General features: G+C 45.8%; 3 protein-coding genes across 5 annotated transcripts; all 3 read right to left on the reverse strand.

Annotated features, from left to right (window-relative positions):
- Positions 1-307: 307 nt before the first annotated feature.
- On the reverse strand, positions 308-20,694 carry LOC131701774 (leucine-rich repeat and WD repeat-containing protein 1-like). 3 transcript variants are annotated; one of them, XM_059001652.1, is made up of 16 exons: positions 19,818-20,694; positions 18,033-18,150; positions 13,909-14,143; positions 12,922-13,041; positions 12,443-12,595; positions 9,537-9,677; positions 8,691-9,230; positions 8,415-8,535; positions 7,437-7,546; positions 6,986-7,193; positions 5,947-6,019; positions 5,524-5,664; positions 4,309-4,412; positions 3,568-3,723; positions 3,135-3,244; positions 308-2,461 (listed from the first exon to the last, which is right to left on the reverse strand). In XM_059001652.1, the coding sequence occupies exons 2-16, from the start codon at positions 18,110-18,112 to the stop codon at positions 2,318-2,320; spliced, it is 2,436 nt and encodes an 811-aa protein (XP_058857635.1). In that variant the 5' UTR covers positions 18,113-18,150; positions 19,818-20,694; the 3' UTR covers positions 308-2,317. The 3 variants fall into 3 exon arrangements, with proteins under 3 accessions (XP_058857635.1, XP_058857636.1, XP_058857637.1); XM_059001653.1 differs by lacking the exon at positions 19,818-20,694 and adding an exon at positions 19,414-19,486; XM_059001654.1 differs by lacking the exon at positions 19,818-20,694 and adding an exon at positions 19,008-19,120.
- Positions 20,695-20,826: 132 nt separating this feature from the next.
- LOC117430181 (alpha-ketoglutarate-dependent dioxygenase alkB homolog 4) lies at positions 20,827-24,326 on the reverse strand. The gene is made up of 3 exons (XM_034049981.3): positions 24,082-24,326; positions 22,407-22,604; positions 20,827-22,286 (listed from the first exon to the last, which is right to left on the reverse strand). The coding sequence occupies exons 1-3, from the start codon at positions 24,229-24,231 to the stop codon at positions 21,768-21,770; spliced, it is 867 nt and encodes a 288-aa protein (XP_033905872.3). The 5' UTR covers positions 24,232-24,326; the 3' UTR covers positions 20,827-21,767.
- Positions 24,327-25,139: 813 nt separating this feature from the next.
- Positions 25,140-27,802, reverse strand: LOC117429931 (DNA-directed RNA polymerase II subunit RPB11-a). The gene is made up of 4 exons (XM_034049894.3): positions 27,648-27,802; positions 26,142-26,231; positions 25,543-25,717; positions 25,140-25,350 (listed from the first exon to the last, which is right to left on the reverse strand). Exons 1-4 carry the CDS (start codon positions 27,698-27,700, stop codon positions 25,315-25,317), a joined length of 354 nt encoding a protein of 117 aa, XP_033905785.1. The 5' UTR covers positions 27,701-27,802; the 3' UTR covers positions 25,140-25,314.
- Between the last annotated feature and the right edge of the window lie 181 nt (positions 27,803-27,983).

Genomic DNA, 27,983 nt, shown 5'->3' on the forward strand with positions numbered 1-27,983 from the left:
CCTAGAACACAGTCTTCTTAAACAGTCTAGAACAACGTCTTATTAAATAGTCTAGAATGAGGTCTTCTTAAACAGTCTAGAATGAGGTCTTCTCAAGCTTTCATAAAAACTAAGAAACAAGGAATAAAAACAGTACGTGCTCTGTGCATGCAGCTCCCAGCAGTCTGTAAAAACTCATTTTTTAATACATGAAATAGCATTTTGGTTACTAAAAGGAGTTAGAGAATATGGGAAACAATACTTTACAGTAGCAGTTAAGACTATGTAAGTTTCATTCGCCACTGCAGTGAAAGAACCGGTCAAGGCATTCATTAAAAAAAAAAGATCATGTTTATTAAACAAAAAAAAGAGATTTGAAAAACACAGCCCGGCACTGAAGCAGGTCACACAACAGAGGCGATCTGAGACACTTGGGCACAGTACTGAAGTCTGCAGAGTGGCTTGACTGGGACTTCAACAGCAGTATATTATATCAAACGCAGTGAAGCAAGGGGAGCTGTACTGTATTACCCAGGCTCTATTTCAAAGTGCTTCAGGACTTCATTATTTAAATGGGGATGGTGGTACAAATACACTCGTTGTGTAGATCCTGGTAATGCAGAAGGACTGATGTTGAGTGTACTAACCCTTCTCACTCTCACTTCTAGTCCGCTTGAAGAAGGCAGTGCTATACTGTTACTACAACATTCAGAGGACGAAACCTTTGCCACTGCATATGAGTTTATTTCTAAATGAATTGAGTGTTTAATGGTTTGGATGATAACATGTAGCCCAGGCGTGACACTGTTCCGTCCCTAATAAACCCCACCTCACAGCAGGGCACTGTATATCTGCACCTTCACCATGCTGTTCCCATAGTTATACTCTGCATTTACCATAGCTTACCCTGGTTTGCTATGTTTTTTTAATATGCTTTACCATACCTTCCTGATCTTTACATTGCTTACCTATGCTTTACCATGATTGCACTGTGCTTTATTGCACTGCTATGCTTTTACTATGGTCTCTTATAAGGGTGTACACCTCAAACACACAGAAACACGCTGCTCTGCTGCTGCTGCTGTGAAACTGAAGCTTCTAGTTTCTGAGGTCGACTGTCACTTTTCTAGTCGACTATTTGTTGCGATCCCTATTTCAATATTGGCTACCGGTGGCACTGTGTGCTATGCAGTACTTCGTTAACTTTGTAAACCTTTCTTTTTATTTTTCATAGTCTTTTATTCAGAGAGTTCCAAGGGGTGAAGGCATGCCATTTCCTGAGTGGAAGAACAGAATCCCACTAACACTGCACCGTTACTGTCAACACTGCGGAGAGAGGCTGAGCTAGGCTCTCCTCCACACTGCAGGGAGAGGCTGGGCTAGGCTCTCCACACTGCAGAGAGAGGCTGGTCTAGGCTTTCCTCCACACTGCAGAGACAGGCTGGGCTAGGCTCTCCTCCACACTGCAGAGAGGCTGGGCTAGGCTCTCCTCCACACTGCAGGGGGAGGCTGGGCTGGGCTCTCCTCCACACTACAGAGAGAGGCTTGGCTAGGATCTCCACACTGCAGAGAGGCTGGGCTAGGCTCTCCTCCACACTGCAGAGAGAGACTGGGCTGGGCTCTCCTCCACACTGCAGAGAGATGCTGGGCTGGGCTCTCCTCCACACTGCAGAGAGAGGCTGGGCTAGGCTCTCTTCCACACTGCAGAGAGAGGCTGGTCTAGGCTCTCCTCCACACTGCAGAGAGAGGCTGGGCTAGGCTCTCTTCCACACTGCAGGGAGATGCTGGGCTAGGCTCTCCACACTGCAGAGAGAGGCTGGGCTAGGCTTTCCTCCACACTGCAGAGAGAGGCTGGGCTAGGCTCTCCTCCACACTGCAGAGAGGCTGGGCTAGGCTCTCCTCCACACTGCAGGGGGAGGCTGGGCTGGGCTCTCCTCCACACTACAGAGAGAGGCTTGGCTAGGATCTCCACACTGCAGGGAGAGGCTGGGCTGAGTTCTCCTCCACACTGCAGAGAGAGGCTGGGCTGGGCTCTCCTCCACACTGCAGAGAGATGCTGGGCTGGGCTCTCCTCCACACTGCAGAGAGAGGCTGGGCTAGGCTCTCTTCCACACTGCAGAGAGAGGCTGGTCTAGGCTCTCCTCCACACTGCAGAGAGAGGCTGGGCTAGGCTCTCCTCCACACTGCAGAGAGAGGCTGGGCTAGGCTCTCCACACTGCAGGGAGAGGCTGGGCTAGGCTCTCCTCCACACTGCAGAGAGAGGCTGGGCTAGGCTCTCCTCCACACTGCAGGGAGAGGCTGGGCTAGGCTCTCCTCCACACTGCAGGGAGAGGCTGGGCTAGGCTCTCCTCCACACTGCAGTGATGTTCTTGTCAGTCAGGGCCACGAGGTACTGCAGTTCAGGATCCATGGCGACGCTGTTCACTGAGGTTCCCGCTATGGGCCCGTGACCTTTCCTGTTGGGGGCCGGCCACTCCAGAATCTATCAGAGAAAAAAACAGACAAATGAATCCAGCGCTCATGATCTGAAACATGAGGGACAGCGCTGCCTCCCCCTCACAGCTCTGGATACAAACGAGCAAAAGGTAGCAGGGATTCACCGGCATAGTTCAGTTATTATATGACACAATAAGTCCTGGCACCACTGGAGTGACTGAACACACTGAGAAAGACTTCCAGTCAGTGTTGGAGCCCCAGCCAGGGGGGCGATGGGTCATTGATGGGTAAACCCAGAGAATGCTTATTGTACAGAATACAGCACAGCACTACTGGATCAGATAAATCACCATGCAAATTATCTAACACACACACACACACTGAAGGCATTCATTCACTCTTAACCCTTTTTCAGCGGGTTTTATTTGTATTTGAGAAGAACTGATAATGTATAACTATTAAACTCACAATAGTGCAGGATTTAGAAATCCTAAATAAAACAGCAAATTCAATGACAGAAGTTTATTTTTCAATGTCTTCAAGCGTTTGTGATTGAGTTTACTAACAAGAATTGAGAATACACTGAAATGAATGTAAGGTAAGGCTTACCATTTAAATATTAACAATGAAAATGGCAGGGAGAAAAAATGCTTTATTTGAACAGGGGCAAAAAAAACAAGTGATTAGTAAGCGAGTTTGTCTTTACTAAGCTGCTGTACCTGAGTGGGAGGGATCATTTTGTCAGTCTTGGCTCCAGCCCGCAGACACTGACTCACTTCATAAGTCCACAAGTCTCCTTTCTCATCCCCGCATACCACATAATCTTCACCTGATCACAGAGAGAACAGAGGAACAATCACCTCACTGCTAACTGAAACCATACAAAGATATATATAGAATATCCCAGTAGCAGCTGGCTGCTTACCGAGAGAATATTTACACACAGCCAGCTTTAGCAAACAGGAGTGCTGGTCAGGTGTGAGCACAGATAAGCATTGTAAAGCCCAGATAGGTAAGGTAAAGCGTAGCAATCTATACTAAATGCATAGTACAAACCACAAAATGACTTCTGTGCATTTTCTAAGGGAGGGGTTTGAGAGAATTTCCCTCCCAGTAAGAGAGAGTAAGGCATGCACACCAGCCTGTACTGACCTGGGCAGGTGCTGAGGGAGATGTAGGGCAGCTCAGTGCTGGACCACTGCAGCTCAGCCAGGATCTCCACCTCCACCTCCCTGCTTTTCCTCCGTGAGGCGAGAGTCTTGCTCCAGCTCCACAGGTAGATAGAGCCCTGCATGGCACTCTTGGAGACTGGGGGGAGAAAGAGGCAGGTTAACATCACATTGCTGGCTCCTCTATAGAGCAGGTTAACATCACATTGCTGGCTCCTCTATAGAGCAGGTTAACATCACATTGCTGGCTCCTCTATAGAGCAGGTTAACATCACAGTGCTGGCTCCTCTACAGAGCAGGTTAACATCACATTGCTGGCTCCTCTATAGAGCAGGTTAACATCACATTGCTGGCTATTATATATGGTATGGCTGGCACCTAAAACTCAAGGACATCAACACAGACTTTGTTAAAAAGTGACAACTCGGGATCTGCAGTAAGAACCAAACTGAATGCTTAGAAACAGCATACAAAGAAAAAAAAACGACTACAATGTAACTTGAAGCCAATTCCAGTTTCATATAAAAAGACACAACGATAAGGGTCCCTGCAGCTCAAGTGACTCCGAGCGGCTTCCTGACTCATTACATCAATAGCTTGCGTCAGTTACTTTTCTGCGTTGCTCTTAGAATCCTCATCAGACACAAATGGAAGAAACCCTTTGGAAGTGGCCCATGAAATGAGTGAAATGAGTTTTGATCAGAAGGATTTGAATTTAACGTACCAACGATGTCGTTGCTAAGGAAGGACAAGCTGTCAATGAGACGGAATTCATTCTCCTCTTCCTCCTTCTTGTAAACAGGAAACTGGAACTCCAGCTCGCTGGACCTGCAGGAAACAAGGGGAGCATGTGAGCTTCACTGTGACGGTTCAACACGAACACACTCAACCAGAGCCTCATATGAGGAGGCCATTGACTTCCCTATATACAGCAATGATTTGATTTGAATGGATTCAGATTAACAGCACCCTCCGTATGTGTTACGTTGTTTCTTTTCACGATTCACTTTTGATCTGGCCTTCAATTAGTTTAAGTACTAACATTATTAGATTGGCTATTTAGATACTAAAACAAAAAAAAAATCCCCAGATTAACCACAGTTAAAATCTCTGGATTATTCTGTGTGAACCTCTCCTGAGTATGACTGCGCTTCACAAAGATACTGTAGTGAGAGTTGTTGGGTCTGCACTGAGGCAGACAGGCTGGACCATGGCCTTCTTCATTTTAAAGAAATGGTGCAGTTCTAGGCATTGTGTTCAATCATTTACAGGGAGCAAACTAAACCAGCTGCCAGGTTCATGAATCAATGCAGTGTAACAGGTAGTCAATGAGGCAAACGTCTGCTGAATTTTATTTTTAATATATATATATATATTTACACTATTCTTTTAGAAACATGAATTTTTCACAGGGAACTACATATTACATGAAAATGGGTAAATTTAATGGAAGTCGTGAAATCTGTGATAACCGCATATGTTGAAAAAAAAATGTAGTCTGTGGAAAATTTCTGGACAAGGTCTAACATAACATTTTTCATTTTGTGCATGACAAAGATGATTTGTTTAAACTCACTGTCATTATTATTAAACTGAGAAAAACAATGTTCATTTTCTGACAAAGTTGCTTTACTCAGGTTTAATAAATCCTGCTGGGTGAAACTCAGTCACTGTTAAATCCATTTATTCCAAGACTTTCCATTAAAACAGCTAAGAACCCATTAAAACTTGTTAAGACTTCTGGACCAGCCAATCGGGAACAGCAGTAGTGGAGATAACAGTCCCAGTGCACTGTAGCTAGCTTGTCACAACAGTTTTGCATTAGGTTGCCCAGACGCAACTTAATGCAAAATAAGAATACACGTGAGCTCCCCCTGTGGGCTGAAGTGGGACAACTTCTCAGTTTCCATTTAGAATGCCCAATTCCCAGGTAACGTGCCTCTTGAGCTGGTTCTTGCTGAGCTGGATGTCGAAGAGCAGCAGGCCGTCCTCACAGCCTGCCAGGAGGTGCTGCTCAGGGGCGGAGGGCACCAAGCGGAGGTGCAGCGGGATGGAGGCTGCCTCCAGGACCAGAAGCTGACTGCAGGAGAGGGGAGACACACACACATCAAAGTCAAGTAGACAAACGTTTCAGCTAATACCTTCCTCAGTGTTACTGAGGTGAAAGTAGAGGAAACTAGAAAAACATTTCTAGCATGAGCAAACACGTTTGTCTGCCTGACTTCCTCACAGTTTTACCTGGAGATTTCTGATGTCACTGTGTGAAGTCTTGCACACCAGCATGATGTCAGTTCCATCAACCTCCCCATCATACAGCCTCCCATAGCCAGTGACACAGGACATTGATAAAGCCGTGGCTTACCTCACTTTGAACTTGTATTCACAGTCCAGCCCTCCAATATCCCACAGAATGATCTTCTTGTCGTACGTTCCGGCTGTGAAAAGCAAGAGGCATCAGTGACTGGATCCAGAACCAATCTGAGGAAATCAAAAGCTATTCTCTACATTGTCTACAAGTTACTAATATCACATTTGTAACAGTTTCATATTAATACATTACATCTAGCCGAAACATCTGCCATTCAATTGTAGTTTCTTTTAGTATTTCTAATTGTGTGAGTTATATGTATCTATTGCATTGTTCAGGTCATTATTTGCCATGCTTAGTAACTATTCCTGCTTCTGACAAGACTCCTCAAAGCTGATGGAAGGGAAGCATATTAGCGCTGCAATCGATGCACTACCTAGAACGATATTTTCGAGATCGACAGTAAAACTGTATTATTGGTGAAGTCCCTATTTTGCTTAGTCCCTTTAAAATTATATTAAAATGAAATATTAGGAACGTGTAGATGATATAAACCCTTATATAAATATAAATCAAAGACTGGGTTAAATAGCCGGGGGTTTTAGTGTGGTACTCTAAATGATGGATGTGTCCCTGTGTGAATAGCGCACACAACAAAGGATTGCAGCAGAATTTAACGAGTTTCCTTTTTGATTCCAATAATCAAAAGTCTTTTACAGCTTAATCATTATCATTAGACACAATAAGGAGGGCACTAGTTATGAGCAGAAATGGAGCAGTAATTAGTTACCTAATCTCTGGGAGGGCATTGGACACGGCGCTGGTGTGTGTTCATTGAGGATCTTGAATGCTTCTCAAATGCACTTTCAAATGCCTGTCTTATATATCTTACCTAAATGTGTGTTTTTGCAAGCTTCAGTGTTCCAACCAAGGTCAGTGAAGTCTCCACACCCACTCTTCATAACAGCAGACCTTGCAGCTGTGCTCAGCACAGTGTGCTTCACAGTATGTGTTTAATCCTCAATACCCCTACAACACAATGCACAACAATGCCCTCCCCTAACTGTTCTGCATGTTCTTATGGTGCACTCACTGAAGAGAAAGCTCTCCTGGGCTGGGCTGAAGCACAGGGTGGACACGGCTCTCCTGCTGGCCCGGAACTCCCCGTACGCGAGGCTGGCCTTGGGGTGGATGAGCTTGACCACCCCCCTCCTCCCGGCGGCCGCCAGCACGCTGACACGATGACCACGCCCGTCCCCAGTGAGCAGGGTCATCATGGACCAGGCAAGACAGAAGAACTCCTGAGAAAGAAGAAGGGGAGAGGAGCTGTGAGAGAAATATCTACAGCAGCATCAACGATTATTCAGATAGTCCTGTGCGGTGCTGCCATAAATATCACGCTCCTGGTAGACCTGGTAGATGGTAATAGATACTAGAAGATTCATCCTCAGGAGTCAGTCTTGATTCAGTAATGCCTGACTGGATTCAGGTTAAACACGGGGTGCGTGTTTAACTTGAAACTTCAAGTAAGATGCTATCCTCACCTCTCCAGACACCTTGTATTTGTTCAGTACCGATCCGGTCTCACAGTCGATGATACACACAGACTCCCCTCCGCAGGTGGCCACTGTCCGAGATGAGTGGCCTCTGGACCCTGAGGGGAGAGGGAGCAGAGTCCTGCTGGTCAATGGCTTAATTCCTGGGTTCAAGAGTTTTAAAGAAGACGTCGCTCTCAGTATAACTGAACAGCTAATTTCCTACAGCTAGCTTGTTTCTTGGTTTATACAGTTAAGACATGTGGTACTCCAGAATGATACACATACCAGACCCCAGTATAATACCCTGCCCTTCATCTCTCATCTCTCCCAGACAATACAGCTGTGTCTGGAGTGTCTCTTATTATAGAAGAGATGTCATCTCCTGCAGCTTGGGACAAGTGAAGATATCCTGGCTTCCTCTGCCTGCTCAAACTGCAATCTCTTAAACATGGTTTCCATGCCCCCCTCACCCGGATTGAGACCCCTGCTGCCCCTGATACTGTGTTTTCCCTGATTCAGCCGACCCGCATTGGCTGCCAGCCTGAGCTGCCCCAGATTCTTTTCTGACCCTTTCCCAAAGCATGATGGGTAGAAGTACGTCACAACACTGACCAATCAAGAGACGAGTGGGCATAAACATTTAACCCACACCCGGGGTGAGCAGGTTTCTCTGTGCTTTATTATTCTCCAATCGTTTTTTTAATAAGGAAAATGATTCGGATTATCGGAAGCAAAGCAATAGTGTCCACCCTTTTGGTTTTGTAAACAAATTAATGCAACCTTAGCTGCAAGGCTTGCTGGGAAATAACTGCTCATTGAAATTAGGTATTACAGTAAGAAATACCCAGAACACAGCATTTAACTGCATACTTAGGAACTGCTATTAAACATGAGTGTTTTTTGCTTTTCAAATTGCGCTGTACTGTAATGGTTTCTGTACAGAAGATGTGACTGCTTTTCTTGTACATGAGTTCAGCTGCTCACCTCCGCTGCTGTCTATCCGGGGCTCGAAGGCACAGGCCCACAGCTGTGTGCTGAAGTCGTCTGGACTGTTCTGCTTGCTGTGACACTGCAGGAAATGCAGGGGCTTCATTGTGATGGGATCCTGAGAGACAGACAGGGAGGCAGGGCTCACTCTGACATCCACACACACACTTCATTTGCATTTCATTTTAAACTAACCTCCTGCCTTGCCCTCTGACGGCAGTAACTCCCCGGCTGTATTATGAGTGATTGCTCTAATTACGCAGCCCGGTTTACCTTGCTAGTCCTGCGAGGCGTTCTGCTGCCCTGCTCCTCCTCCCCCTCCTCTCCTTGGCCCTTCTTGGCAGGTTCCTTCGCCTGCCTTTTCCTCGGGCTCTTCCGCAGGGTGTCCAGGCTGCTGTCAGGCTGGCTCACAGCTGCTTTGGGCAGGTCCGCTTTCCTGGGGCTCTCCTTTATCGCCACAGGCTTTCTCAGGTTTTGTTCTGAGTGCTCAGCCTTCTTAATGGACTTACTCGGGCTCTGCTGTGATTGGACAGTCTTTCTTGAGCTCTGCTGTGATTGGGCAGCCTTCATTGGGCTTTGCTGTGATTGGGCAAGCTTTCTGGGACTCCTCAGTGATTGGACGGACTTCCTGGGGCTCTCTCGTAATTTTACCCCAGGACTGAGGCCTGCTTTGTCGGTTGCCGTGGAAAGGTTCTCGAAGCGGACACACCTACTGGGACTGCGCTCGGCGCTCTGGGTGATGTCATCAGCTGCAGACAAGCAGGTTTTCTTCCTGGGTGAGGATTCAGAGCTTATCTCCTTCCTTTTTGCAGCCTGATTAAATTAAAAACAGTTTGTTTGATCTGGTTTGATGATTATTTCTGAAACTGCTCGTCAAAGTTTTCTTTACTATGGGTCACATGGCACTTTCCTAGTCCACTACCCTCCCCCCCTCCTTCAATCAAATGGAATTTACTTGTGTGTTTAAAATGAGTTTTTAAATTTAAAAGAAATGGAATGGAACTGTGTTGCAGTATCAGTATCACAATGAAAAAAAAGAGATCTGATCACTAATATAAGATAAAAATAACTCAAATGTTGACACAACAGTGGTACAAGATGATAAGTGTAACTCCTTACAGGGACTCTGTTTTGCTCACTTCCTGCCTCCTCTCTGACATCACTTCCAGATTCGCTCTCGGACAGGTCTTCCTCCTCGGAGCTGGCTTCACACTGCACCCCCAGCCGTGAGGACAGCAGCTCTCTGGCGATCATCTTCACCTGGCAGGAAAGAGGAGAGGATTCAGAACAGGACGCCTCACTGCAGAGAAGAGAAGAGGATTCAGAACAGGACGCCTCACTGCAGAGAAGAGAAGAGGATTCAGAACAGGACGCCTCACTGCAGGAAAGAGAAGAGGATTCAGAACAGGACGCCTCACTGCAGAGAAGAGAAGAGGATTCAGAACAGGACGCCTCACTGGAGGAAAGAAAAGAGGATTCAGAACAGGACGCCTCACTGCAGGAAAGAGAAGAGGATTCAAAACAGGACGCCTCACTGCAGAGAAGAGAAGAGGATTCAGAACAGGACGTCTCACTGCAGGAAAGAGAAGAGGATTCAGAACAGGACGCCTCACTGCAGAGAAGAGAAGAGGATTCAGAACAGGACATCTCACTGCAGAGAAGAGAAGAGGATTCAAAACAGGACGCCTCACTGCAGAGAAGAGAAGAGGATTCAGAACAGGACGCCTCACTGCAGAGAAGAGAAGAGGATTCAGAACAGGACATCTCACTGCAGAGAAGAGAAGAGGATTCAGAACAGGACGCCTCACTGCAGGAAAGAGAAGAGGATTCAGAACAGAACGCCTCACTGCAGGAAAGAGAAGAGGATTCAGAACAGGACGCCTCACTGCAGGAAAGAGAAGAGGATTCAGAACAGGACGCCTCACTGCAGGAAAGAGAAGAGGATTCAGAACAGTACTCCTCACTGCAGAGAAGAGAAGAGGATTCAGAACAGAACGCCTCACTGCAGGAAAGAGAAGAGGATTCAGAACAGGACGCCTCACTGCAGGAAAGAGAAGAGGATTCAAAACAGGACTCCTCACTGCAGGAAAGAGAAGAGGTCGCAGTGAATCCAACATGCGGTCATGTAGTGAATCTAGCACGCGGTTAGACTTTCTTTCTGAATTGAGGAGTCCTTTTGGAAGTAAATAGAATCGTTAACAAAGCACAGTTAATATTGATATAAGCAGAAACAAGACAGAATAACAGCTTAACATATCTCCTTAAAACCTTACAAAATGCTGGGTTAGATTCACTCCAGCACAGCATTTGCACTAGTAATGATGCAAATTATGCAAAACACACTGTTTTTTTTATTTTAAAAGTTTTGCAAAATCACAAGTTTAGAAGTTGTTTCATTTAGAAATGCAGCACCGCAGTAACAACACTGTCAAACCGGGTAGAACTGCTGCAAACAAACGTATACAAGTGTCACCCTGACTAGCCGTCTCTATTGAGGTGCCCTGACTAGCCGTCTCTATTGAGGTGCCCTGACTAGCCGTCTCTATTGAGGTGCCCTGACTAGCCGTCTCTATTGAGGTGCCCTGACTAGCCGTCTCTATTGAGGTGCCCTGACTAGCCGTCTCTATTGAGGTGCCCTGACTAGCCGTCTCTATTGAGGTGCCCTGACTAGCCGTCTCTATTGAGGTGCCCTGACTAGCCGTCTCTATTGAGGTGCCCTGACTAGCCGTCTCTATTGAGGTGCCCTGACTAGCCGTCTCTATTGAGGTGCCCTGACTAGCCGTCTCTATTGAGGTGCCCTGACTAGCCGTCTCTATTGAGCTGCCCTGACTAGCCGTCTCTATTGAGCTGCCCTGACTAGCCGTCTCTATTGAGCTGCCCTGACTAGCCGTCTCTATTGAGGTGCCCTGACTAGCCGTCTCTATTGAGGTGCCCTGACTAGCCGTCTCTATTGAGGTGCCCTGACTAGCCGTCTCTATTGAGGTGTCCTGACTAGCCGTCTCTATTGAGGTGCCCTGACTAGCCGTCTCTATTGAGGTGCCCTGACTAGCCGTCTCTATTGAGGTGCCCTGACTAGCCGTCTCTATTGAGGTGCCCTGACTAGCCGTCTCTATTGAGGTGCCCTGACTAGCCGTCTCTATTGAGCTGCCCTGACTAGCCGTCTCTATTGAGGTGCCCTGACTAGCCGTCTCTATTGAGGTTCCCTGACTAGCCGTCTCTATTGAGGTGCCCTGACTAGCCGTCTCTATTGAGGTGCCCTGACTAGCCGTCTCTATTGAGGTGCCCTGACTAGCCGTCTCTATTGAGGTGCCCTGACTAGCCGTCTCTATTGAGGTGCCCTGACTAGCCGTCTCTATTGAGGTGCCCTGACTAGCCGTCTCTATTGAGGTGCCCTGACTAGCCGTCTCTATTGAGGTTCCCTGACTAGCCGTCTCTATTGAGGTGCCCTGACTAGCCGTCTCTATTGAGGTGCCCTGACTAGCCGTCTCTATTGAGGTGCCCTGACTAGCCGTCTCTATTGAGGTGTCCTGACTAGCCGTCTCTATTGAGGTGCCCTGACTAGCCGTCTCTATTGAGGTGCCCTGACTAGCCGTCTCTATTGAGGTGCCCTGACTAGCCGTCTCTATTGAGGTGCCCTGACTAGCCGTCTCTATTGAGCTGCCCTGACTAGCCGTCTCTATTGAGGTGCCCTGACTAGCCGTCTCTATTGAGGTGTCCTGACTAGCCGTCTCTATTGAGGTGCCCTGACTAGCCGTCTCTATTGAGGTGCCCTGACTAGCCGTCTCTATTGAGGTGCCCTGACTAGCCGTCTCTATTGAGGTGCCCTGACTAGCCGTCTCTATTGAGGTGCCCTGACTAGCCGTCTCTATTGAGGTGCCCTGACTAGCCGTCTCTATTGAGGTGCCCTGACTAGCCGTCTCTATTGAGGTGCCCTGACTAGCCGTCTCTATTGAGGTGCCCTGACTAGCCGTCTCTATTGAGGTGCCCTGCGGTGCCCTGTGGTCAGTACAGTATCGTGTGCTCACCCTCCACTTGGTGTAGTCGCTCAGGGAGCTGGCCCCGTACTTGACCTGCATCTCAGCCGCCTTCACAAACTCTTTTCCCAGGACTCTGGCCTGGGCTGCGCTGGGAGACCTGGGGAGCCGCTCCTGGAAGCTTCTCTCCCACAAGCTGCTCACCTGCAGGAAAAGCAGGTGGCTCAGTTACTGGGAAAAGGAGCACAGCTGACATGCAGTGCTTCACAACAGTGTTAATAAGGCTGTTCCCAATCCCCCAATACCAGCGATAGCAATACAGAAAACAAGTCACGCAGGAAAGAGGCTCTGTTCTGAAACAGATCACACACACAGCACTCGTGCCTTACGTACCTGTTACAATGCATTTAGGAACCTGGCAGGCAGTTCAGTTTCAGGTAAATGATTGAACACACACTGCACAGAGCTGCATCATTTCTATCAAATGTCTTCAACGAAAAAGACACCAGCCTAGCAACCCTGAGACTTACCCGTCTGGACAGCTCCTCGCTGGCGACGAAGCGCACGTGATTGGCTGTGGAGGTGATCTCCTTACCGCTGAGTCTCCTGAGCTTCGGCAACAAAAACATCAGCTTGTAACTGTCACTGATCTACAAAACAAACAGTGAAACAGAGCTTTAAAGAGACTGAGCTACAGGGGAACGGGCAGTTCAGTAAGGATTGTGCCCCGTCGGTGAGATGACGTTAAAAGCTGTGTTGAAGACGCTCGCTTGCGGGGTGCTGGCTCGCCGGTTCACGCCCAGCCTCCTCCTTGTTACACTAACAAGCTAAATAATCCCATAACCCTTTATGCACTTCCATTAACTACATAAGCCTTGAATGTGCAGTTTTCATTTGAAAGCATGAAATCTGGTTCTGCTGCAGGTTGAAGGAAGCTCTCAGTTTCTATCCCTTATTCTGGGGTTAGCAGTTTACACTTCCTGGGTCACCTCAGCAGTGTCTTCTGGGTCAGAGCATGGTGCTGCCTGACAGCATGTGAATCAGTCGAGGATGTTAAATCAGCTGTGTGTAATGGGACACTTCTTGAACAGCAGACACTGCATTTCTGAATTACTGGATACCCCGTGGAAGAGCTGGGTCTTACTGAAGGGCTCAAAAGCAAAGGTCGTTTATATTGAACGGATGAAGGAAAGGTAAGACAGGTAAGAACAGATTAAATAGGAGCGCTTTTAATAGATGAGGTTTTGACAATCCTTTTCTGAATGTCAGATCACACTACCAGAAAGCGCTGTCTTATTGTCATAACTTGATAGATTTCAAATGATGTTATAAGCATTGTTTCATGTTTTGCAGTTAACATATTTTGAACTGATTTCTTTCCGTTTTAAATTATATCTGCTGGTTTAAAAGATATTAAGGGGATCGCTTGGAGTACCTGTACATACCCGAGTGTCTGGCTTTATATTAAGCTTGTAAAAAGAATAGCTGACTGAAGAGGTCAGCAGCGAGTCACTCACAGTCATGTAGAGGTTATCCTCAAGGCTCAGCTCCTCCAGCATTCTGAACTGCTTCAGTGATGTCACTTCCTCCAGCTGGTTGTTGGCACAGTTGAGTCTCCTCAGCGCTGGCAGTGGCAGGCTGGCTGGGAGCTCAGTCAGCAGGTTCCCCGACACATCAAGCTCCTCCAGTGAGGTAAGCCTCCGCAGCAGAGTGGAGTCCAGGTCAGCGTTCTCCAGACTCAGATCAGACAGGCTGCGGAGACACACAAGCACTTACACCAGCACACACAGGGGGTGCTATCCAGACTCGGAGCCAAGCCTGCAGAGACACAGGCATTTACACCAGCACACACAGGGGGGCGCTCTCCAGACTCAGATCAGACAGGCTGCAGAGACACACAGGCACTTACACCAGCACACACAGGGGGGCACTCTCCAGACTCAGAGCCGAGCCTGCAGAGACACACAGGCACTTACACCAGCACACACAGGGGGGCACTATCCAGACTCAGAGCCGAGCCTGCAGAGACACACAGGCACTTACACCAGCACACACAGGGGGGCACTCTCCAGACTCAGAGCCGAGCCTGCAGAGACACACAGGCACTTACACCAGCACACACAGGGGGGCACTCTCCAGACTCAGAGCCGAGCCTGCAGAGACACACAGGCACTTACACCAGCACACACAGGGGGGCACTCTCCAGACTCAGAGCCGAGCCTGCAGAGACACACAGGCACTTACACCAGCACACACAGGGGGGCACTCTCCAGACTCAGAGCCGAGCCTGCAGAGACACACAGGCACTTACACCAGCACACACAGGGGGGCACTCTCCAGACTCAGAGCCGAGCCTGCAGAGACACACAGGCACTTACACCAGCACACACAGGGGGGCACTCTCCAGACTCAGAGCCGAGCCTGCAGAGACACACAGGCACTTACACCAGCACACACAGGGGGGCACTCTCCAGACTCAGAGCCGAGCCTGCAGAGACACACAGGCACTTACACCAGCACACACAGGGGGGCACTATCCAGACTCAGAGCCGAGCCTGCAGAGACACACAGGCACTTACACCAGCACACACAGGGGGGCACTCTCCAGACTCAGAGCCGAGCCTGCAGAGACACACAGGCACTTACACCAGCACACACAGGGGGGCACTATCCAGACTCAGAGCCGAGCCTGCAGAGACACACAGGCACTTACACCAGCACACACAGGGGGGCACTCTCCAGACTCAGAGCCGAGCCTGCAGAGACACACAGGCACTTACACCAGCACACACAGGGGGGCACTCTCCAGACTCAGAGCCGAGCCTGCAGAGACACACAGGCACTTACACCAGCACACACAGGGGGGCACTCTCCAGACTCAGAGCCGAGCCTGCAGAGACACACAGGCACTTACACCAGCACACACAGGGGGGCACTCTCCAGACTCAGAGCCGAGCCTGCAGAGACACACAGGCACTTACACCAGCACACACAGGGGGGCACTCTCCAGACTCAGAGCCGAGCCTGCAGAGACACACAGGCACTTACACCAGCACACACAGGGGGGCACTCTCCAGACTCAGAGCCGAGCCTGCAGAGACACACAGGCACTTACACCAGCACACACAGGGGGGCACTCTCCAGACTCAGAGCCGAGCCTGCAGAGACACACAGGCACTTACACCAGCACACACAGGGGGGCACTCTCCAGACTCAGAGCCGAGCCTGCAGAGACACACAGGCACTTACACCAGCACACACAGGGGGGCACTATCCAGACTCAGAGCCGAGCCTGCAGAGACACACAGGCACTTACACCAGCACACACAGGGGGGCACTCTCCAGACTCAGAGCCGAGCCTGCAGAGACACACAGGCACTTACACCAGCACACACAGGGGGGCACTCTCCAGACTCAGAGCCGAGCCTGCAGAGACACACAGGCACTTACACCAGCACACACAGGGGGGCACTCTCCAGACTCAGAGCCGAGCCTGCAGAGACACACAGGCACTTACACCAGCACACACAGGGGGGCACTCTCCAGACTCAGAGCCGAGCCTGCAGAGACACACAGGCACTTACACCAGCACACACAGGGGGGCACTCTCCAGACTCAGAGCCGAGCCTGCAGAGACACACAGGCACTTACACCAGCACACACAGGGGGGCACTCTCCAGACTCAGAGCCGAGCCTGCAGAGACACACAGGCACTTACACCAGCACACACAGGGGGGCACTCTCCAGACTCAGAGCCGAGCCTGCAGAGACACACAGGCACTTACACCAGCACACACAGGGGGGCACTCTCCAGACTCAGAGCCGAGCCTGCAGAGACACACAGGCACTTACACCAGCACACACAGGGGGGCACTCTCCAGACTCAGAGCCGAGCCTGCAGAGACACACAGGCACTTACACCAGCACACACATGGCGACCTCAGATGGGGACGGATAAAAAAAACTCTTCTAGTCTTTATATGGAGGCATATTTCATGCACGAAAGGGTTACAAATTTTGGATTCTGTTTCATTTCCTAAATAGTTTAAACTTCAAGATTAAACACTTTTACATGTTTTTATTTGAACAGCTTTTGTAAGCAATTAAAAAAAAAATCATGGGAAGCCCTCCATTTGAGCTCTGTTACTGTTTCATGATGCAGCATTAATGTGGATGAGACTCCATGGGTAAAATAACCATGTGTATTGTAACAGAGCAAGGGCTCTGTATGTAAATAGTTTGGGTGATGTTTGTGTTTTGGTGGTGGTTGGCAGGGACGGGGTTAATTCCTCTCCCTGCCAAAAAAATGTGAGAATGTGGCTGTTCCCAAACGAGGTAATTGGTGTTGATTGGGAACAGCCACAAACTATAAAAGAGAGCTTCCAGCTTCATTAGAGAGAGCTCACCAGGGAGCTGGTTTATGAGAGAAGTGCTGCTTAAAACAAACAAGGTATTGTGTAAAGTGTTTGTCACTGATAAATGAATTAGCCATCCAGTCGGATAGTTAGGGACTGTTAAAGTAAAGTTAGGCTCTGTGTTTCAGCTAGGCTTTTGCTTTGTTTATTTTGTTCTGTAATAAAAGTGCACGAAAGGGCTTCATTGTGCAATTCTTGTGTCTGGGTCTATGTTTTAAAGGGCAAACAAACCGACTACAGAGAGGCTGCGTTACAGTATATAGAAAGGACTGGATAAATGACCTGACACTGCATTCATCCTGCTGTATAAACACTACGTGCATATCTTTGACAATCCAACGGCAAGGATGAATTTAGAAACAATGATAAAGTTCTTCTGCTAAACGACAGGGAAAGGAATATTTTAAAGCATTTGTTTTCATCCCTTTCATTAAGTGATAACCAAGCTTATTAATCCTGTGATGCCCACTTCTGTATCACATGTGATGCAATGCTTAACCACCCCTGTGTATTATTATTTTTTAAATCCAGCCTCACCAGACAGAAATTTTCACATGCAGTACATGTTGCCAGACAGTGGAAAAAAAAGTGCTTTGTACAAGAAACGGAATCTAGTTACATAAATAAAGTAGCTTTTCTCATTTCAAAAATACTTGTGCATCACATCGTTAAAACAACCCTACCTGCACCAGCTACATTATAAATGATTACTGTGATGTTCAAACAGGGGTCTTTTACGTGCGATATATTCAGATTCCCCAAACAAACAAACATTCACACTATCTATTACTGATACTGCCTGGGTTCAGATTGCTGGCTTGTTCATTTTTTACACTGTTATATGTTAGAAAAAAGAATAACATTGATAAACCTATCATGTTATCAGAATCTAATATAATGCTAGCCAGGACACAGGACCATCAGCTGGGTCATTTAGAAAGTGTTTTACATTACTTAGTCATTTTTTCAGAAAGAAAATTACCTGTGCAGATTTGTTTTGGGTTAGGTCAATGTTGATCAGGTTTTCTGTTCAAAATTGCAGATTTGACAAAAATACAAAATTTGATATCTGTAATAGCAGTCTACCTCTTTCCTTACATTCATATGTTGCCTAGACTACAAATGTTGCCATTTTTTAAAATGTACTATATATGTATACTGTATATTCGTTGCATTTATAGAGTCACAGCTACAATTCAGTGTGAGCAGAGATCTAAGAAACTCACTTCAGACTCTTGATCTTCTCCAGCTGGGTAGACTTGGGGCGTCCTCTCTCCAGTAACAGTTTCTCAGTAATCGTTGGCATTTTTTAAATATTCCTTCACAGTTTAAAAACAGCAAGTTCTGCAGAAAAACAAAACCACAGCTTATCTCCTGCACCTTTGAGGCCCTGATTGAGAGTGAGGGGAGCTGGGGTTGAACTATAAAGATGAGGAGGGGACCCCCGGGGTCAGAGCACCCCCGTTCACACCTAGCCTTGTCATTGTCCTCAAGCACCCCCTCAACAGAGCCATCAACGGTGCTAACCGCTCCCACACACTGAGCCAGGACTGACAGACACCATCGAGGCTCCATTGCATCAGTGTAATACACAGGAGAGCTGATAACAGCCCTCTTTACATGACTATCAAACACAGCGTGCAGGACAGGTGGGGGGTCGGTGTGTCACCGCCTCCACAGGAATCACACATAGGCTGGTTTAAGAGTATCACACAGGATCAGCAACATTCTACCTGGAACCACACAATCACCACGTTAACCGATTGTGCAAGTGGTTACTGGGGTTTAATACATTCAATAATCAGTTTCAGAAAGAACATACATTTTTAAAAGCACTGTCATTGCTACAATATATTACAGATGTTACATATATTTGTATTAATACAAAAAATAAGGGAGGGTGCTGCACTAGAGGATATTATTATATATTTCTTAGCAGACACCCTTATTCAGGGAGACTTACAACTGTTACAAGATATCACATTATTTTCACATACAATTGTGTTTTTTTTATTTTTATTTTTATTTTTTTTAATGGAGCAATCTAGGTAAAGTACCTTGCTCAAGGGTACAGCAGCAGTGTCCCCTACCTGGGATTGAACCCACGACCCTCCAGTCAAGAGTCCAGTGCCCTGGCCACTACTCCACTTATTTTAACTTCATTTAAAAATGTGTGCGTTAGTAATTCTGATCTAGAGCACCTTATGATTGATTTCGTCTCCTATATTGTCCTCTATGCTCTAGGTCCATGCTGGCGCAGAGAACCCTACAGGTTAGGAATTCTAATTTGGTTCAGTCGGGAGAAGGTATTTTTTTTTTGGCATTCAAGAACCATGTGATTATTTAGGAGTGTCTGGTCAAATAATTGCACTGGATCACTGGGTGCGTTCACGAGAGGCAGGCTAAGTCTGCGCAGATTCTGCAAAGATTCTGAAAATTAATTGGCTACTTGCTCCGTTTCTGTGCAGAATGACGAAAGTCTGCGTGTCGTGAACGCACCCCCTTCCATAGCAGTTACGCAGACAAAAGAATGTGTACCAGTACTGGATACATAAATAGTTTGTAATATTATTTAGCATTATGTCATAGATAAACTAGTATATATACGCGTTGTTTAATCAGTTTGTAGATAGGGTGCAGTATGTATTCTGGATTGGAACTTTGCAGTTCAGTCCTAATGACCTGCTGCCATTCAAAAAAAAAAGAAAAAATGAAATGCATCATGTGTAAAATTGGTAATCCTGACACAATTAATAATAACAATAATACAGGACTCGTAAAATAGATGAAAAACAATATAATTAAACAGTTGCATTAATTGATTTCACCGATAAAAAAATAAATACAAAATGTAAGACGCGTGCACATGTTATATCCGTTTACTTTAAAAACAAAGGTAACACACCGAGCTCGCTTCTATTATTCATACAGTATAGTAATAGCACGATGTACGCATTACCAACTCGACTATTTCATGCAAACCTTGATATAAGCTGCAAATTAACACTTACTGATTAACTGCAGTCGTGTGCGAATTTCCTGGGAAATCAGGACCTCTTACATTTGACCCCGACCAATCAACAGCCATGCTGCGACACTGCAGCGCCGCCATATTGTGTGTGGCAAATTTCATACTCAAAACAGCCACTTTTTCTTGCGTGTGTGTCTGTATTTAACGAGTTTTACTGAGACATTACTGCATAGTTGTACAAATGATCTCTGTTCACTTTATGTTATTTTGACAAAAACAAAGAAACAAACAAATAAAATGATTTTATTTAATTTAAACAATCAAATAAAAACGAAACATTGCAGCCATACTGTTTCATGCCTATTTTTCTTTCCTCAAGTCAATAACCTGCATTACTCATTTTCAGAATGAAAATATAATTAATATATAAATATTCCATTAGCAAGGTGGTATCTCAGAACTGAGACAGCAAAGACAGGATGTATTTTACATTGCTTGGTTTTCCATTCTTACACATACTGTAATGTAAAGAATAGCACAGAAGACATGTTTTATTATAATGTCCTCTCAAGCATTAGCAAAACCCCATGATTGATTTGTCTTCTCCACCTTCCTGCTGGGTGCAGACACAGTCCTACTAACAATGGAGCCAGTTTTATTCAGGCTGCAAACCCAATGCATTCTCTTTGAAATGTATTTCATTTAGGGTTAACGGATATCCAGCTGCTAATAACAGTATGTAAGAACACAATCCTAATTTAAAAATGAAACATCAGGTGGTGTATTTACTGCAGATCATAACCACTCATTGCTTTCTTTCTATTGAGATCAAATCGTAATGTGTAACCTTAATTACATCTGGTGCTTGTCCCTTCTAGTTCTATGTATACATTAAAACTAAAACCATCTTCACTTGATTAAACTTAAACAGTGCTGAACCATACCCACTGTCAAACAGAGGCTCTTACATACACAATTAGCATACCACCTCTTTCAATAACATTAGAAAGCTTTAGAAAAATCAACATCCATGAAAACAAAACTGTTCCTTTAAAATGTGTTTATTGATCTCAAGATTCAAATGGATTACACATCATTATACCGACATGAAGTAGCGAGGTTCTGAAAAATACATCGTTCCACGTCCCCACGTGCTGCTATAACTGTTTAAATAACGTACCTGTATTTTCTTTTCATTGTTAACATCCTGACAATTTTACACTTACATGTAAGTTTGTTTCAAAGCTCTTTTCAAAATGTCTGCTGTAGCGCACTCATAGTGTAAGGATTATTGCCCACAACGATCCATGATGCGGTACGGACCAGAAAAGCCAGAGCACTTGTTATGTTTATTTTGTTGTTTTTTTTTAAATCACTCTTCCTGAAGTGATTTAGAGGGCAGATCTCAAACCCCAGTGCACTAGAGCGGACATTTTGAAAAGAGCTTTGAAACAGACTTTAAAGTTATAAGTGTAAAACGTTGTCAGGATGTTAACAATGAAAAGAGAAATGACAGGTACGTTATTTAAACAGTTGTAGCAACACGTGGGGACGTATAACACTATTTTCTGAACCCCGCTGCTTAATCTTTAAAGCTGGGCATTGCAAGAATTAACAGAAACTGTACTTACACTGTCTACTACAGCTTTCTTAAAATGAAACCAACAAACTACATAAAATGTTATGCTTATCAGCAGTCTGAAACTTGTGATTTGCTGAAAGAAAGTTCCATGTGACTCGGCACAGCTGTCTGGCCACTTAGGGGCATTGTGGGGTATCTGTTTTGGTAACACATTGAATGCTGTGCCAGTCTGGCAGTCATGAGTGCACCTTTCTGCACGGGTAGTAAAGGGGGCACATTGTACTTGTGGGAAACCTCTTGCTTACTTTAGAAAAGGTGACCAAACACCTTTTCCAGTCCATTATAACCTCAAGCAATACCTCTCTGTTGTTCTAAACCAGTGTGACTTGCTAATTGAAATTCACAGTGTTACAGCGGGACCCCTCGGAAGCCCAGGGCTATACCCAGCAGTTCAGAGCCCAGCGCCTCCTGCTCCCCTCCAGGCAGAAACTCCGCTGACAGCTCCCTGAAAGTGCTGCAGACCCGCCGATCGGCTACATCCTCCCGGCGAATGCTGTGCTTCCACTGGAACCGCGCCTCCCCGTACAGGACCAGCAGAGACCGCCTGGGCAAGGGGATGGAGACCTCCACCCCCCCTGTGCACTGCGGCTCCACGGTGCTGGCGCGGCTCATGGTCAGCACCGTGTCCGACAGCAGGTTGAGGGTGACCAGGCGCTCGCCCCACAGCCAGCTGTCGTCCAGGTGGGGGTCGATGGAGGAGCCGCGCCGGGGGTGGTAGTCCAGGTTGCACTGCTCCACAGGCTGGAAGTCCTTCAGGACCGGCTGCTCCTTCATGCGTCTCACCACTAGCCTGCTGAACCCGGGCAGCCCGCTGAAACCAGCCACCTTCAGCCTGCGCTTCTTGAAGTTCACCTTGGGCCCATAGTCCTGTGGGGTGAAACACACGCAGCTGTTGCAATGTCCTTTTTTCATGCGTGTTGGGATTTGTCACACTAGCCTGAAGTTTTGGTTTGTCTACTTGACTTCTCATAGTTTTATCTTTCTGACCTGCTTTCTTCGTCCAGACTGAGATTGCTTCCACTCGTCCAGATCCATCTGCTGCACCATCTCCCTCTCCTCCTCCTCGCTCACAAAGTCCTCACACAGGAAGACTCCAGGGAAAGGGAAGGAGCTCCGGCCAGCGTCAAGTTCCCCCTCGGCCACCGCCAGCCCCGAGGCCGGCTCGTACACAAACCGGGAGCGAGTCTGTGAGCAGCAGGGAAACAGCAAAGCAGCTCAGCACACTGAATCCATTCAAACTAATCCAGGGCGTGTACACCAATCACTGACTTTTAATCTAGGGCGTGCACACCAATCACTGACTTCTAATCCAGGGCGTGCACACCAATCACTGACTTCTAATCCAGGGCGTGCACAACAATCACTGATTTCTAATCCAGGGCGTGCACACCAATCACTGACTTCTAATCCAAGGCGTGCACACCAATCACTGACTTCTAATCCAGGGCGTGCACACCAATCACTGACTTCTAATCCAGGGTGTGCACACCAATCACTGACTTCTAATCCAGGGCGTGCACACCAATCACTGACTTCTAATCCAGGGCGTGCACACCAATCACTGACTTCTAATCCAGGGCGTGCACACCAATCACTGACTTCTAATCCAGGGCGTGCACACCAATCACTGACTTCTAATCCAGGGCGTGTACACCAATCATTGACTTCTAATCCAGGGTGTGCACACCAATCACTGACTTCTAATCCAGGGCGTGTATACCAATCACTGACGTCTAATCCAGGGCGTGCACACCAATCACTGATTTCTAATCCAGGGCGTGCATACCAATCACTGACTTCTAATCCAGGGCGTGCACACCAATCACTGATTTCTAATCCAGGGCGTGCACACCAATCACTGATTTCTAATCCAGGGTTTGTACACCAATCACTGACTTCTAATCCAGGGCGTGTACACCAATCACTGACTTCTAATCCAGGGTTTGTACACCAATCACTGACTTCTCAAAATCTACTTGGCAAAAAAAAAGTCTTTGATATTTCAAAATGTAAACTTCTATAAATAGGTTTTAGAATGTTAAACTAGTACCATATTATAGTAAAGAAATCTCTCAGGAGTAAAAATAAAACGACCTCCTAAACAAAGCTGAGAAACACTCTGATGTACAGCAGTGTTATTTATTTTATTTCCGTATTGACTATTCTAACTTGAACACTGCTGATATGCAATTTTACCATGTGCAGAACCTAAAACACTGCGCGATCAGCCTCACGGTACATTATTCAGAGTAACGTACCTTGCTGTCCCTTGAAAAATTAAAATAGATAATTCTAAATATGACAAACTTTATGTTTTTGGCAGACGTTACTGCCAGTTGGATTTTTACTGGCACTAAAGGCAACTGATTCTGCTGCTGCCAGTAGCTGCACAAAACAAATTCTTAATATAACCATCAATTTCACTTTCTCTAAACTTAGAAGTCAATGCAAAACAAGTACTTCTGTTTCTTCAGCCCTGTTGTTAAACTCCTGGGAGCAGTCTTCTTTGGGGATTCTTACTAGAATAGAATTCGTACTGGTAATAGGAAACCGCAGAAACACTGCTGCCAGTAGTTTTCACTGGTTAAAATCACGTCGAGAAGTGAATGCAAACAAGAGGTAAAATGAACCAGTACTTTACTCATAAGGACGCATTCTCTACCTGCTGTGGAGTCTGCCCGTTTGCATTGATTTTTCTCTCGTTCTGTTTTTCGCATATCAGACAAAAGCGTATCCCCTTGCAGCCACAGCCAGGTTCCACACCTCCTTCCCCGGCCATGGCCACGCCGATAACCGGTGCCAGGGAGGACATGGGCAGAGAATCTGAACAGCCTTCCACCCCCAGCCAAGAACCCGGAACATGCGGGTCATGAACACGCCCCGCACTTTCAAACTCTCACGCGGATTGGATAATGCCGTGCTTGCTTTTTCCTGTTTGCGATCAAGTTTGGAGTGACAAGAAAACGAAAAACAGGCTTGTGGCACCATCTTGTGGTACCGTAACGCAACTTCATCTACCTGGAGGTTTACTAAATATCGGGTACAGCAGTTTTTTTGTTTTTTTTTCCAAAACAGAATTACTAGTTTAAGTTTTTACGGATATATGTTGGGGACAATAGTTTCACTGTCCATACTTCATAATAATTACTCAAAATATTGGTCCCACTATACTTCCAACTTAAAATAAGTCTGCAATACTGACAACCCAACCCAGACCTTGTATACCTGAATAGATCACTCTCCCTCTTTCACAAACGTGCAAAAGATTTGAATTAGCAAAATGTTCCACAATTGCAATAGAATTACAGTGATTCATTCAGGAGCAATGCAGAACTGGACACACGATTCATTCACTTTACCCCCCGTCCTGAACCTCACTATCATCCATGCCTCATGGGACCTTCAGCAGGTGGTGGGATTGTGGGGGTGGGAGTGCACTGGTTACATGTACTAGCCTTTCACATCTGAGTGCCTGGGCTTGTGAGCAGGTCAGGGAGGTAAGAGTCCAAGATCAGACAATGTAAGGTTACCACAGGAAGTGTGCACTGTAATAATGCAGTTTTCCTATAATTTCCCCATGGCTATACTAGGATGTTACCATAGTTTGCCATGTTTCTACCTGTGGGCTTTCCAATGCTTTAACTATAGTAAACGGTCATTACTGTAACTGAACTGACAAAAGGCAGGAGTGCCTAGATCACAAGCATGTACAACACTTCATGAGAGCCACTTTTTATTTTTTTTATTAAATCACTTTAGAAAACAGAACCGTGAAACATATTTATAATGACAGAACACAAATGAAATGAAGATACAAGTGCAAGTTCCTCATGTCCCACAAAGCAATACAGCAGTGGGATGCACGCACAGCCTGGGGAGAGCAGGAGAGCAGCCTTCACTCGATTCCTTCTTGTTTGTCTTTGATAGAAACCTGCAAGAGACAAAGAGGAAAGCAGTTGATTGTCCAGTCGATGGTGAAAAGACCTTTATAAAGATACCCACAGATAGAGAAATACAGAGGCAAATCTTTGATAAGAACAGGGAACAAAGAACAGGCAGGGGAAGACAGGGGAGCGGAGCTGCACACTTCCAGCTTTTCCTTGCTGCTGTTTAATGCTCGTACCCTGAACCTCTCCTCCAGCAGGGACAGCTCGCTGATCAGATCTGTGATGGCGTTGGTGAAGGCCTCCTGAGGGCTGTAGTCCGGTGTGGTCTGCACCCGGATCACAATCTTGTGTTCCAGAGGATGGGGCACCTTATACCCGGCAAACAGGACCTGAGGATCCTTCAGCAACTGGCTGAGAGAAAAACACAGTCGTTTCAATAGCAAGTAATGTAAAATTCTCTCTCTCGCTCCATAAACTGTCCACACAATGTGCATCCATTACTATACAAGTGTCAAATATGTAGATTTGAAAGAAATCCAGGTTTTAGCAAAAACATATCATCATCTTAAAACATGTATTAACCTGGTACTACACAAGGCAAAAGTGTAGATTGCATTATCTCGTATGTGAAACTGGCAATTATATACCAGTAATAGCGGTGATTAAGCATGGCGGTTCTTTATTCCAGTTTCTTAATATATCCCCTTCAGTCACTATGTGTAGAATTGTACCATGTTAAGTCTCCTAGTTATGTACCAATTTTATAATGCATGATGTGTTGTTTTTTTTGCAAAGTTTTACCCCCCCGCCTCGCTCCCTAGCAGAACATACTCACGATCGGATGATGTTTCCAAGCGTGTGGTCTTCCTTGTTAAGTGTGAATAAGCAGGCATTGGGTACTTTCGTATCCTTGGTTATGGTGATTCTAAACGGAAATACGAGATTGTTATGTTATGGTGCCAGTGTTACCAGATGTAGTGTACTGTGAAGGTTAACTCCCACAATGTCACAAGAGGATTACTCCCTGTCTGAAGCCAGCCCAAACTGGAGAGAGCCATTAAATACCAAATGCAGTTTTCTTTGAAAAACAAAAATCACAACACAAGCTGTTATGTAATTTGATACATTCTAAATCAATATTTCTTGGCAGATTTTTTTTATATAATCCTTTGTTTTGGCTATAAACTGTCTAGTTAGACATGCTCCTATATCAGAGCAGTGACATTTCAAGCCGTGTATGAAGCTCAACACATAGACAATGGAGCTGCTTTATCGTCACTGTGGGGAGGAAAACACCAAATGATCATCATTTTTAGGCTTTGGTTTCTAATTTTATATGGAGGTGTCATTAAAGCATCTCAAGGGACTATATTTACAGCAGTTACATTTAGACAACTTTGGGGTGAACAAAATTAGAGTAAGTTATCATAACAATATAGTTAAAGAGAACATTTAAACAAAAAGTAGATGCCAACAAAGAGGACAATAGCACTTAATGTGTTAAAGTGCTGAAGATCCTTTTGTTGCAGTAGATATTTTCGCTGTAGGATAAGGTGAAGGTGCAGTTTAGGTTTTAAATCCACAGTGCGGTACAGTAGTTGATATATCTGCACATTCAACTGCAGAAATAGGAAATTAATTAAACAAGCAAATAGTTACCGATACAAACAGCAAATGCTGTCATCGGAGCTTAGGCTACATTTGTCAGTCCAAATATGACAATACAGTTGCGCTCTCTTTAATGGCTAACTCTTTCATGCATATTTTATATTTAACATAAAAACAACAAACAGTATCTGTAATAATTTTTAGCAGAACTTAAAACGTCTTGAAAAATAACTCGTCATATCTGATCGTTACTTCTTCAATGGTGTATTACCATGTTATGCAACGACATAAAGTCATATAAATTAATATAGGTTACGGGTTTCAACAACACAATATGGCAAAAAAATACCGAAATATCAATGAAACCGCACATTTTAAAACAAGTGTCTATATAATTACCAGTAGGGTTTTACTGGCACTAAAGCAGCTGATTCCCCTGCTGCACAAAACAGATTGTAATATAACCACCCATTTCACTTTCTCTAAACTTAAAGTCAATACAATACAAGTACTCCTCTTTCTTCAGCCCTGGTGTTAAACTCCTGGCTGCAGTCTTTTTTTTTGGGGGGGGGGGGGGGGGGGGGGCTTCTTAATGGCAGTAGAATTTGGTAGGAAACCCCCAAACACTTCTAATAACTCCGATAATTTAAAGCGGCCCACTGTTCACATCAGGTTTGCCCTCATCATTTACCGAGCTGCTCGTAGTATCCACAAACAGTTAAGAGATACTCACTTTTTCTCTCCTTCAAATAACAGGAAGGACTCAAAGGCTGGGGGTGCGTTCATGTTTTATAAAATTTAGACAACGTCGCCTAACCTCCTTATACCGACAAACAACCGAGTGCGCACTACACTGACGACAAGCCGCCTAGCCACGCCCACTTCATGTCGTCGTATTGCATAGAAGGTCTTTCATTGGTTCAATAGAAGAGCTAAAAAACTTCAGTCTTTCAAAATAAAAGTTGAATGCCGAACACGTGACCTAAAGCGGTGTTGTACAGTATATTGTATTGGGAGACACTTCTGGATAGCGGTGTTGTACACTATATTGTATTGATATATTGGAAGA

This window comes from Acipenser ruthenus, chromosome 26 (genome assembly GCF_902713425.1).
Source record: "Acipenser ruthenus chromosome 26, fAciRut3.2 maternal haplotype, whole genome shotgun sequence".
Taxonomy (NCBI): Eukaryota; Metazoa; Chordata; class Actinopteri; order Acipenseriformes; family Acipenseridae; genus Acipenser; species Acipenser ruthenus.

Bases quoted from the DNA above. Each gene is read 5' to 3' on its own strand.
- LOC117429931 (XM_034049894.3), bottom strand. From the start codon at position 27,700: ATGAACGCACCCCCAGCCTTTGAGTCCTTCCTGTTATTTGAAGGAGAG. The intron at 26,232-27,647 runs GTGAGTATCTCT...ATTTCCGTTTAG, and splicing joins TTATTTGAAGGAGAGAAAAA to AATCACCATAACCAAGGATA. The intron at 25,718-26,141 runs GTGAGTATGTTC...TTTTTCTCTCAG, and splicing joins CTTGGAAACATCATCCGATC to CCAGTTGCTGAAGGATCCTC.
- LOC117430181 (XM_034049981.3), bottom strand. From the start codon at position 24,231: ATGTCCTCCCTGGCACCGGTTATCGGCGTGGCCATGGCCGGGGAAGGA. The intron at 22,605-24,081 runs GTAGAGAATGCG...TGCTGCTCACAG, and splicing joins ACGGGCAGACTCCACAGCAG to ACTCGCTCCCGGTTTGTGTA. The intron at 22,287-22,406 runs GTCAGAAAGATA...TTCACCCCACAG, and splicing joins AGTCTGGACGAAGAAAGCAG to GACTATGGGCCCAAGGTGAA.
- LOC131701774 (XM_059001652.1), bottom strand. From the start codon at position 18,112: ATGCCAACGATTACTGAGAAACTGTTACTGGAGAGAGGACGCCCCAAG. The intron at 9,678-12,442 runs GTGAGCACACGA...CTTTCCTGCCAG, and splicing joins GCGACTACACCAAGTGGAGG to GTGAAGATGATCGCCAGAGA. The intron at 4,413-5,523 runs GCACGTTACCTG...TGTTTCCTGCAG, and splicing joins AGCAAGAACCAGCTCAAGAG to GTCCAGCGAGCTGGAGTTCC.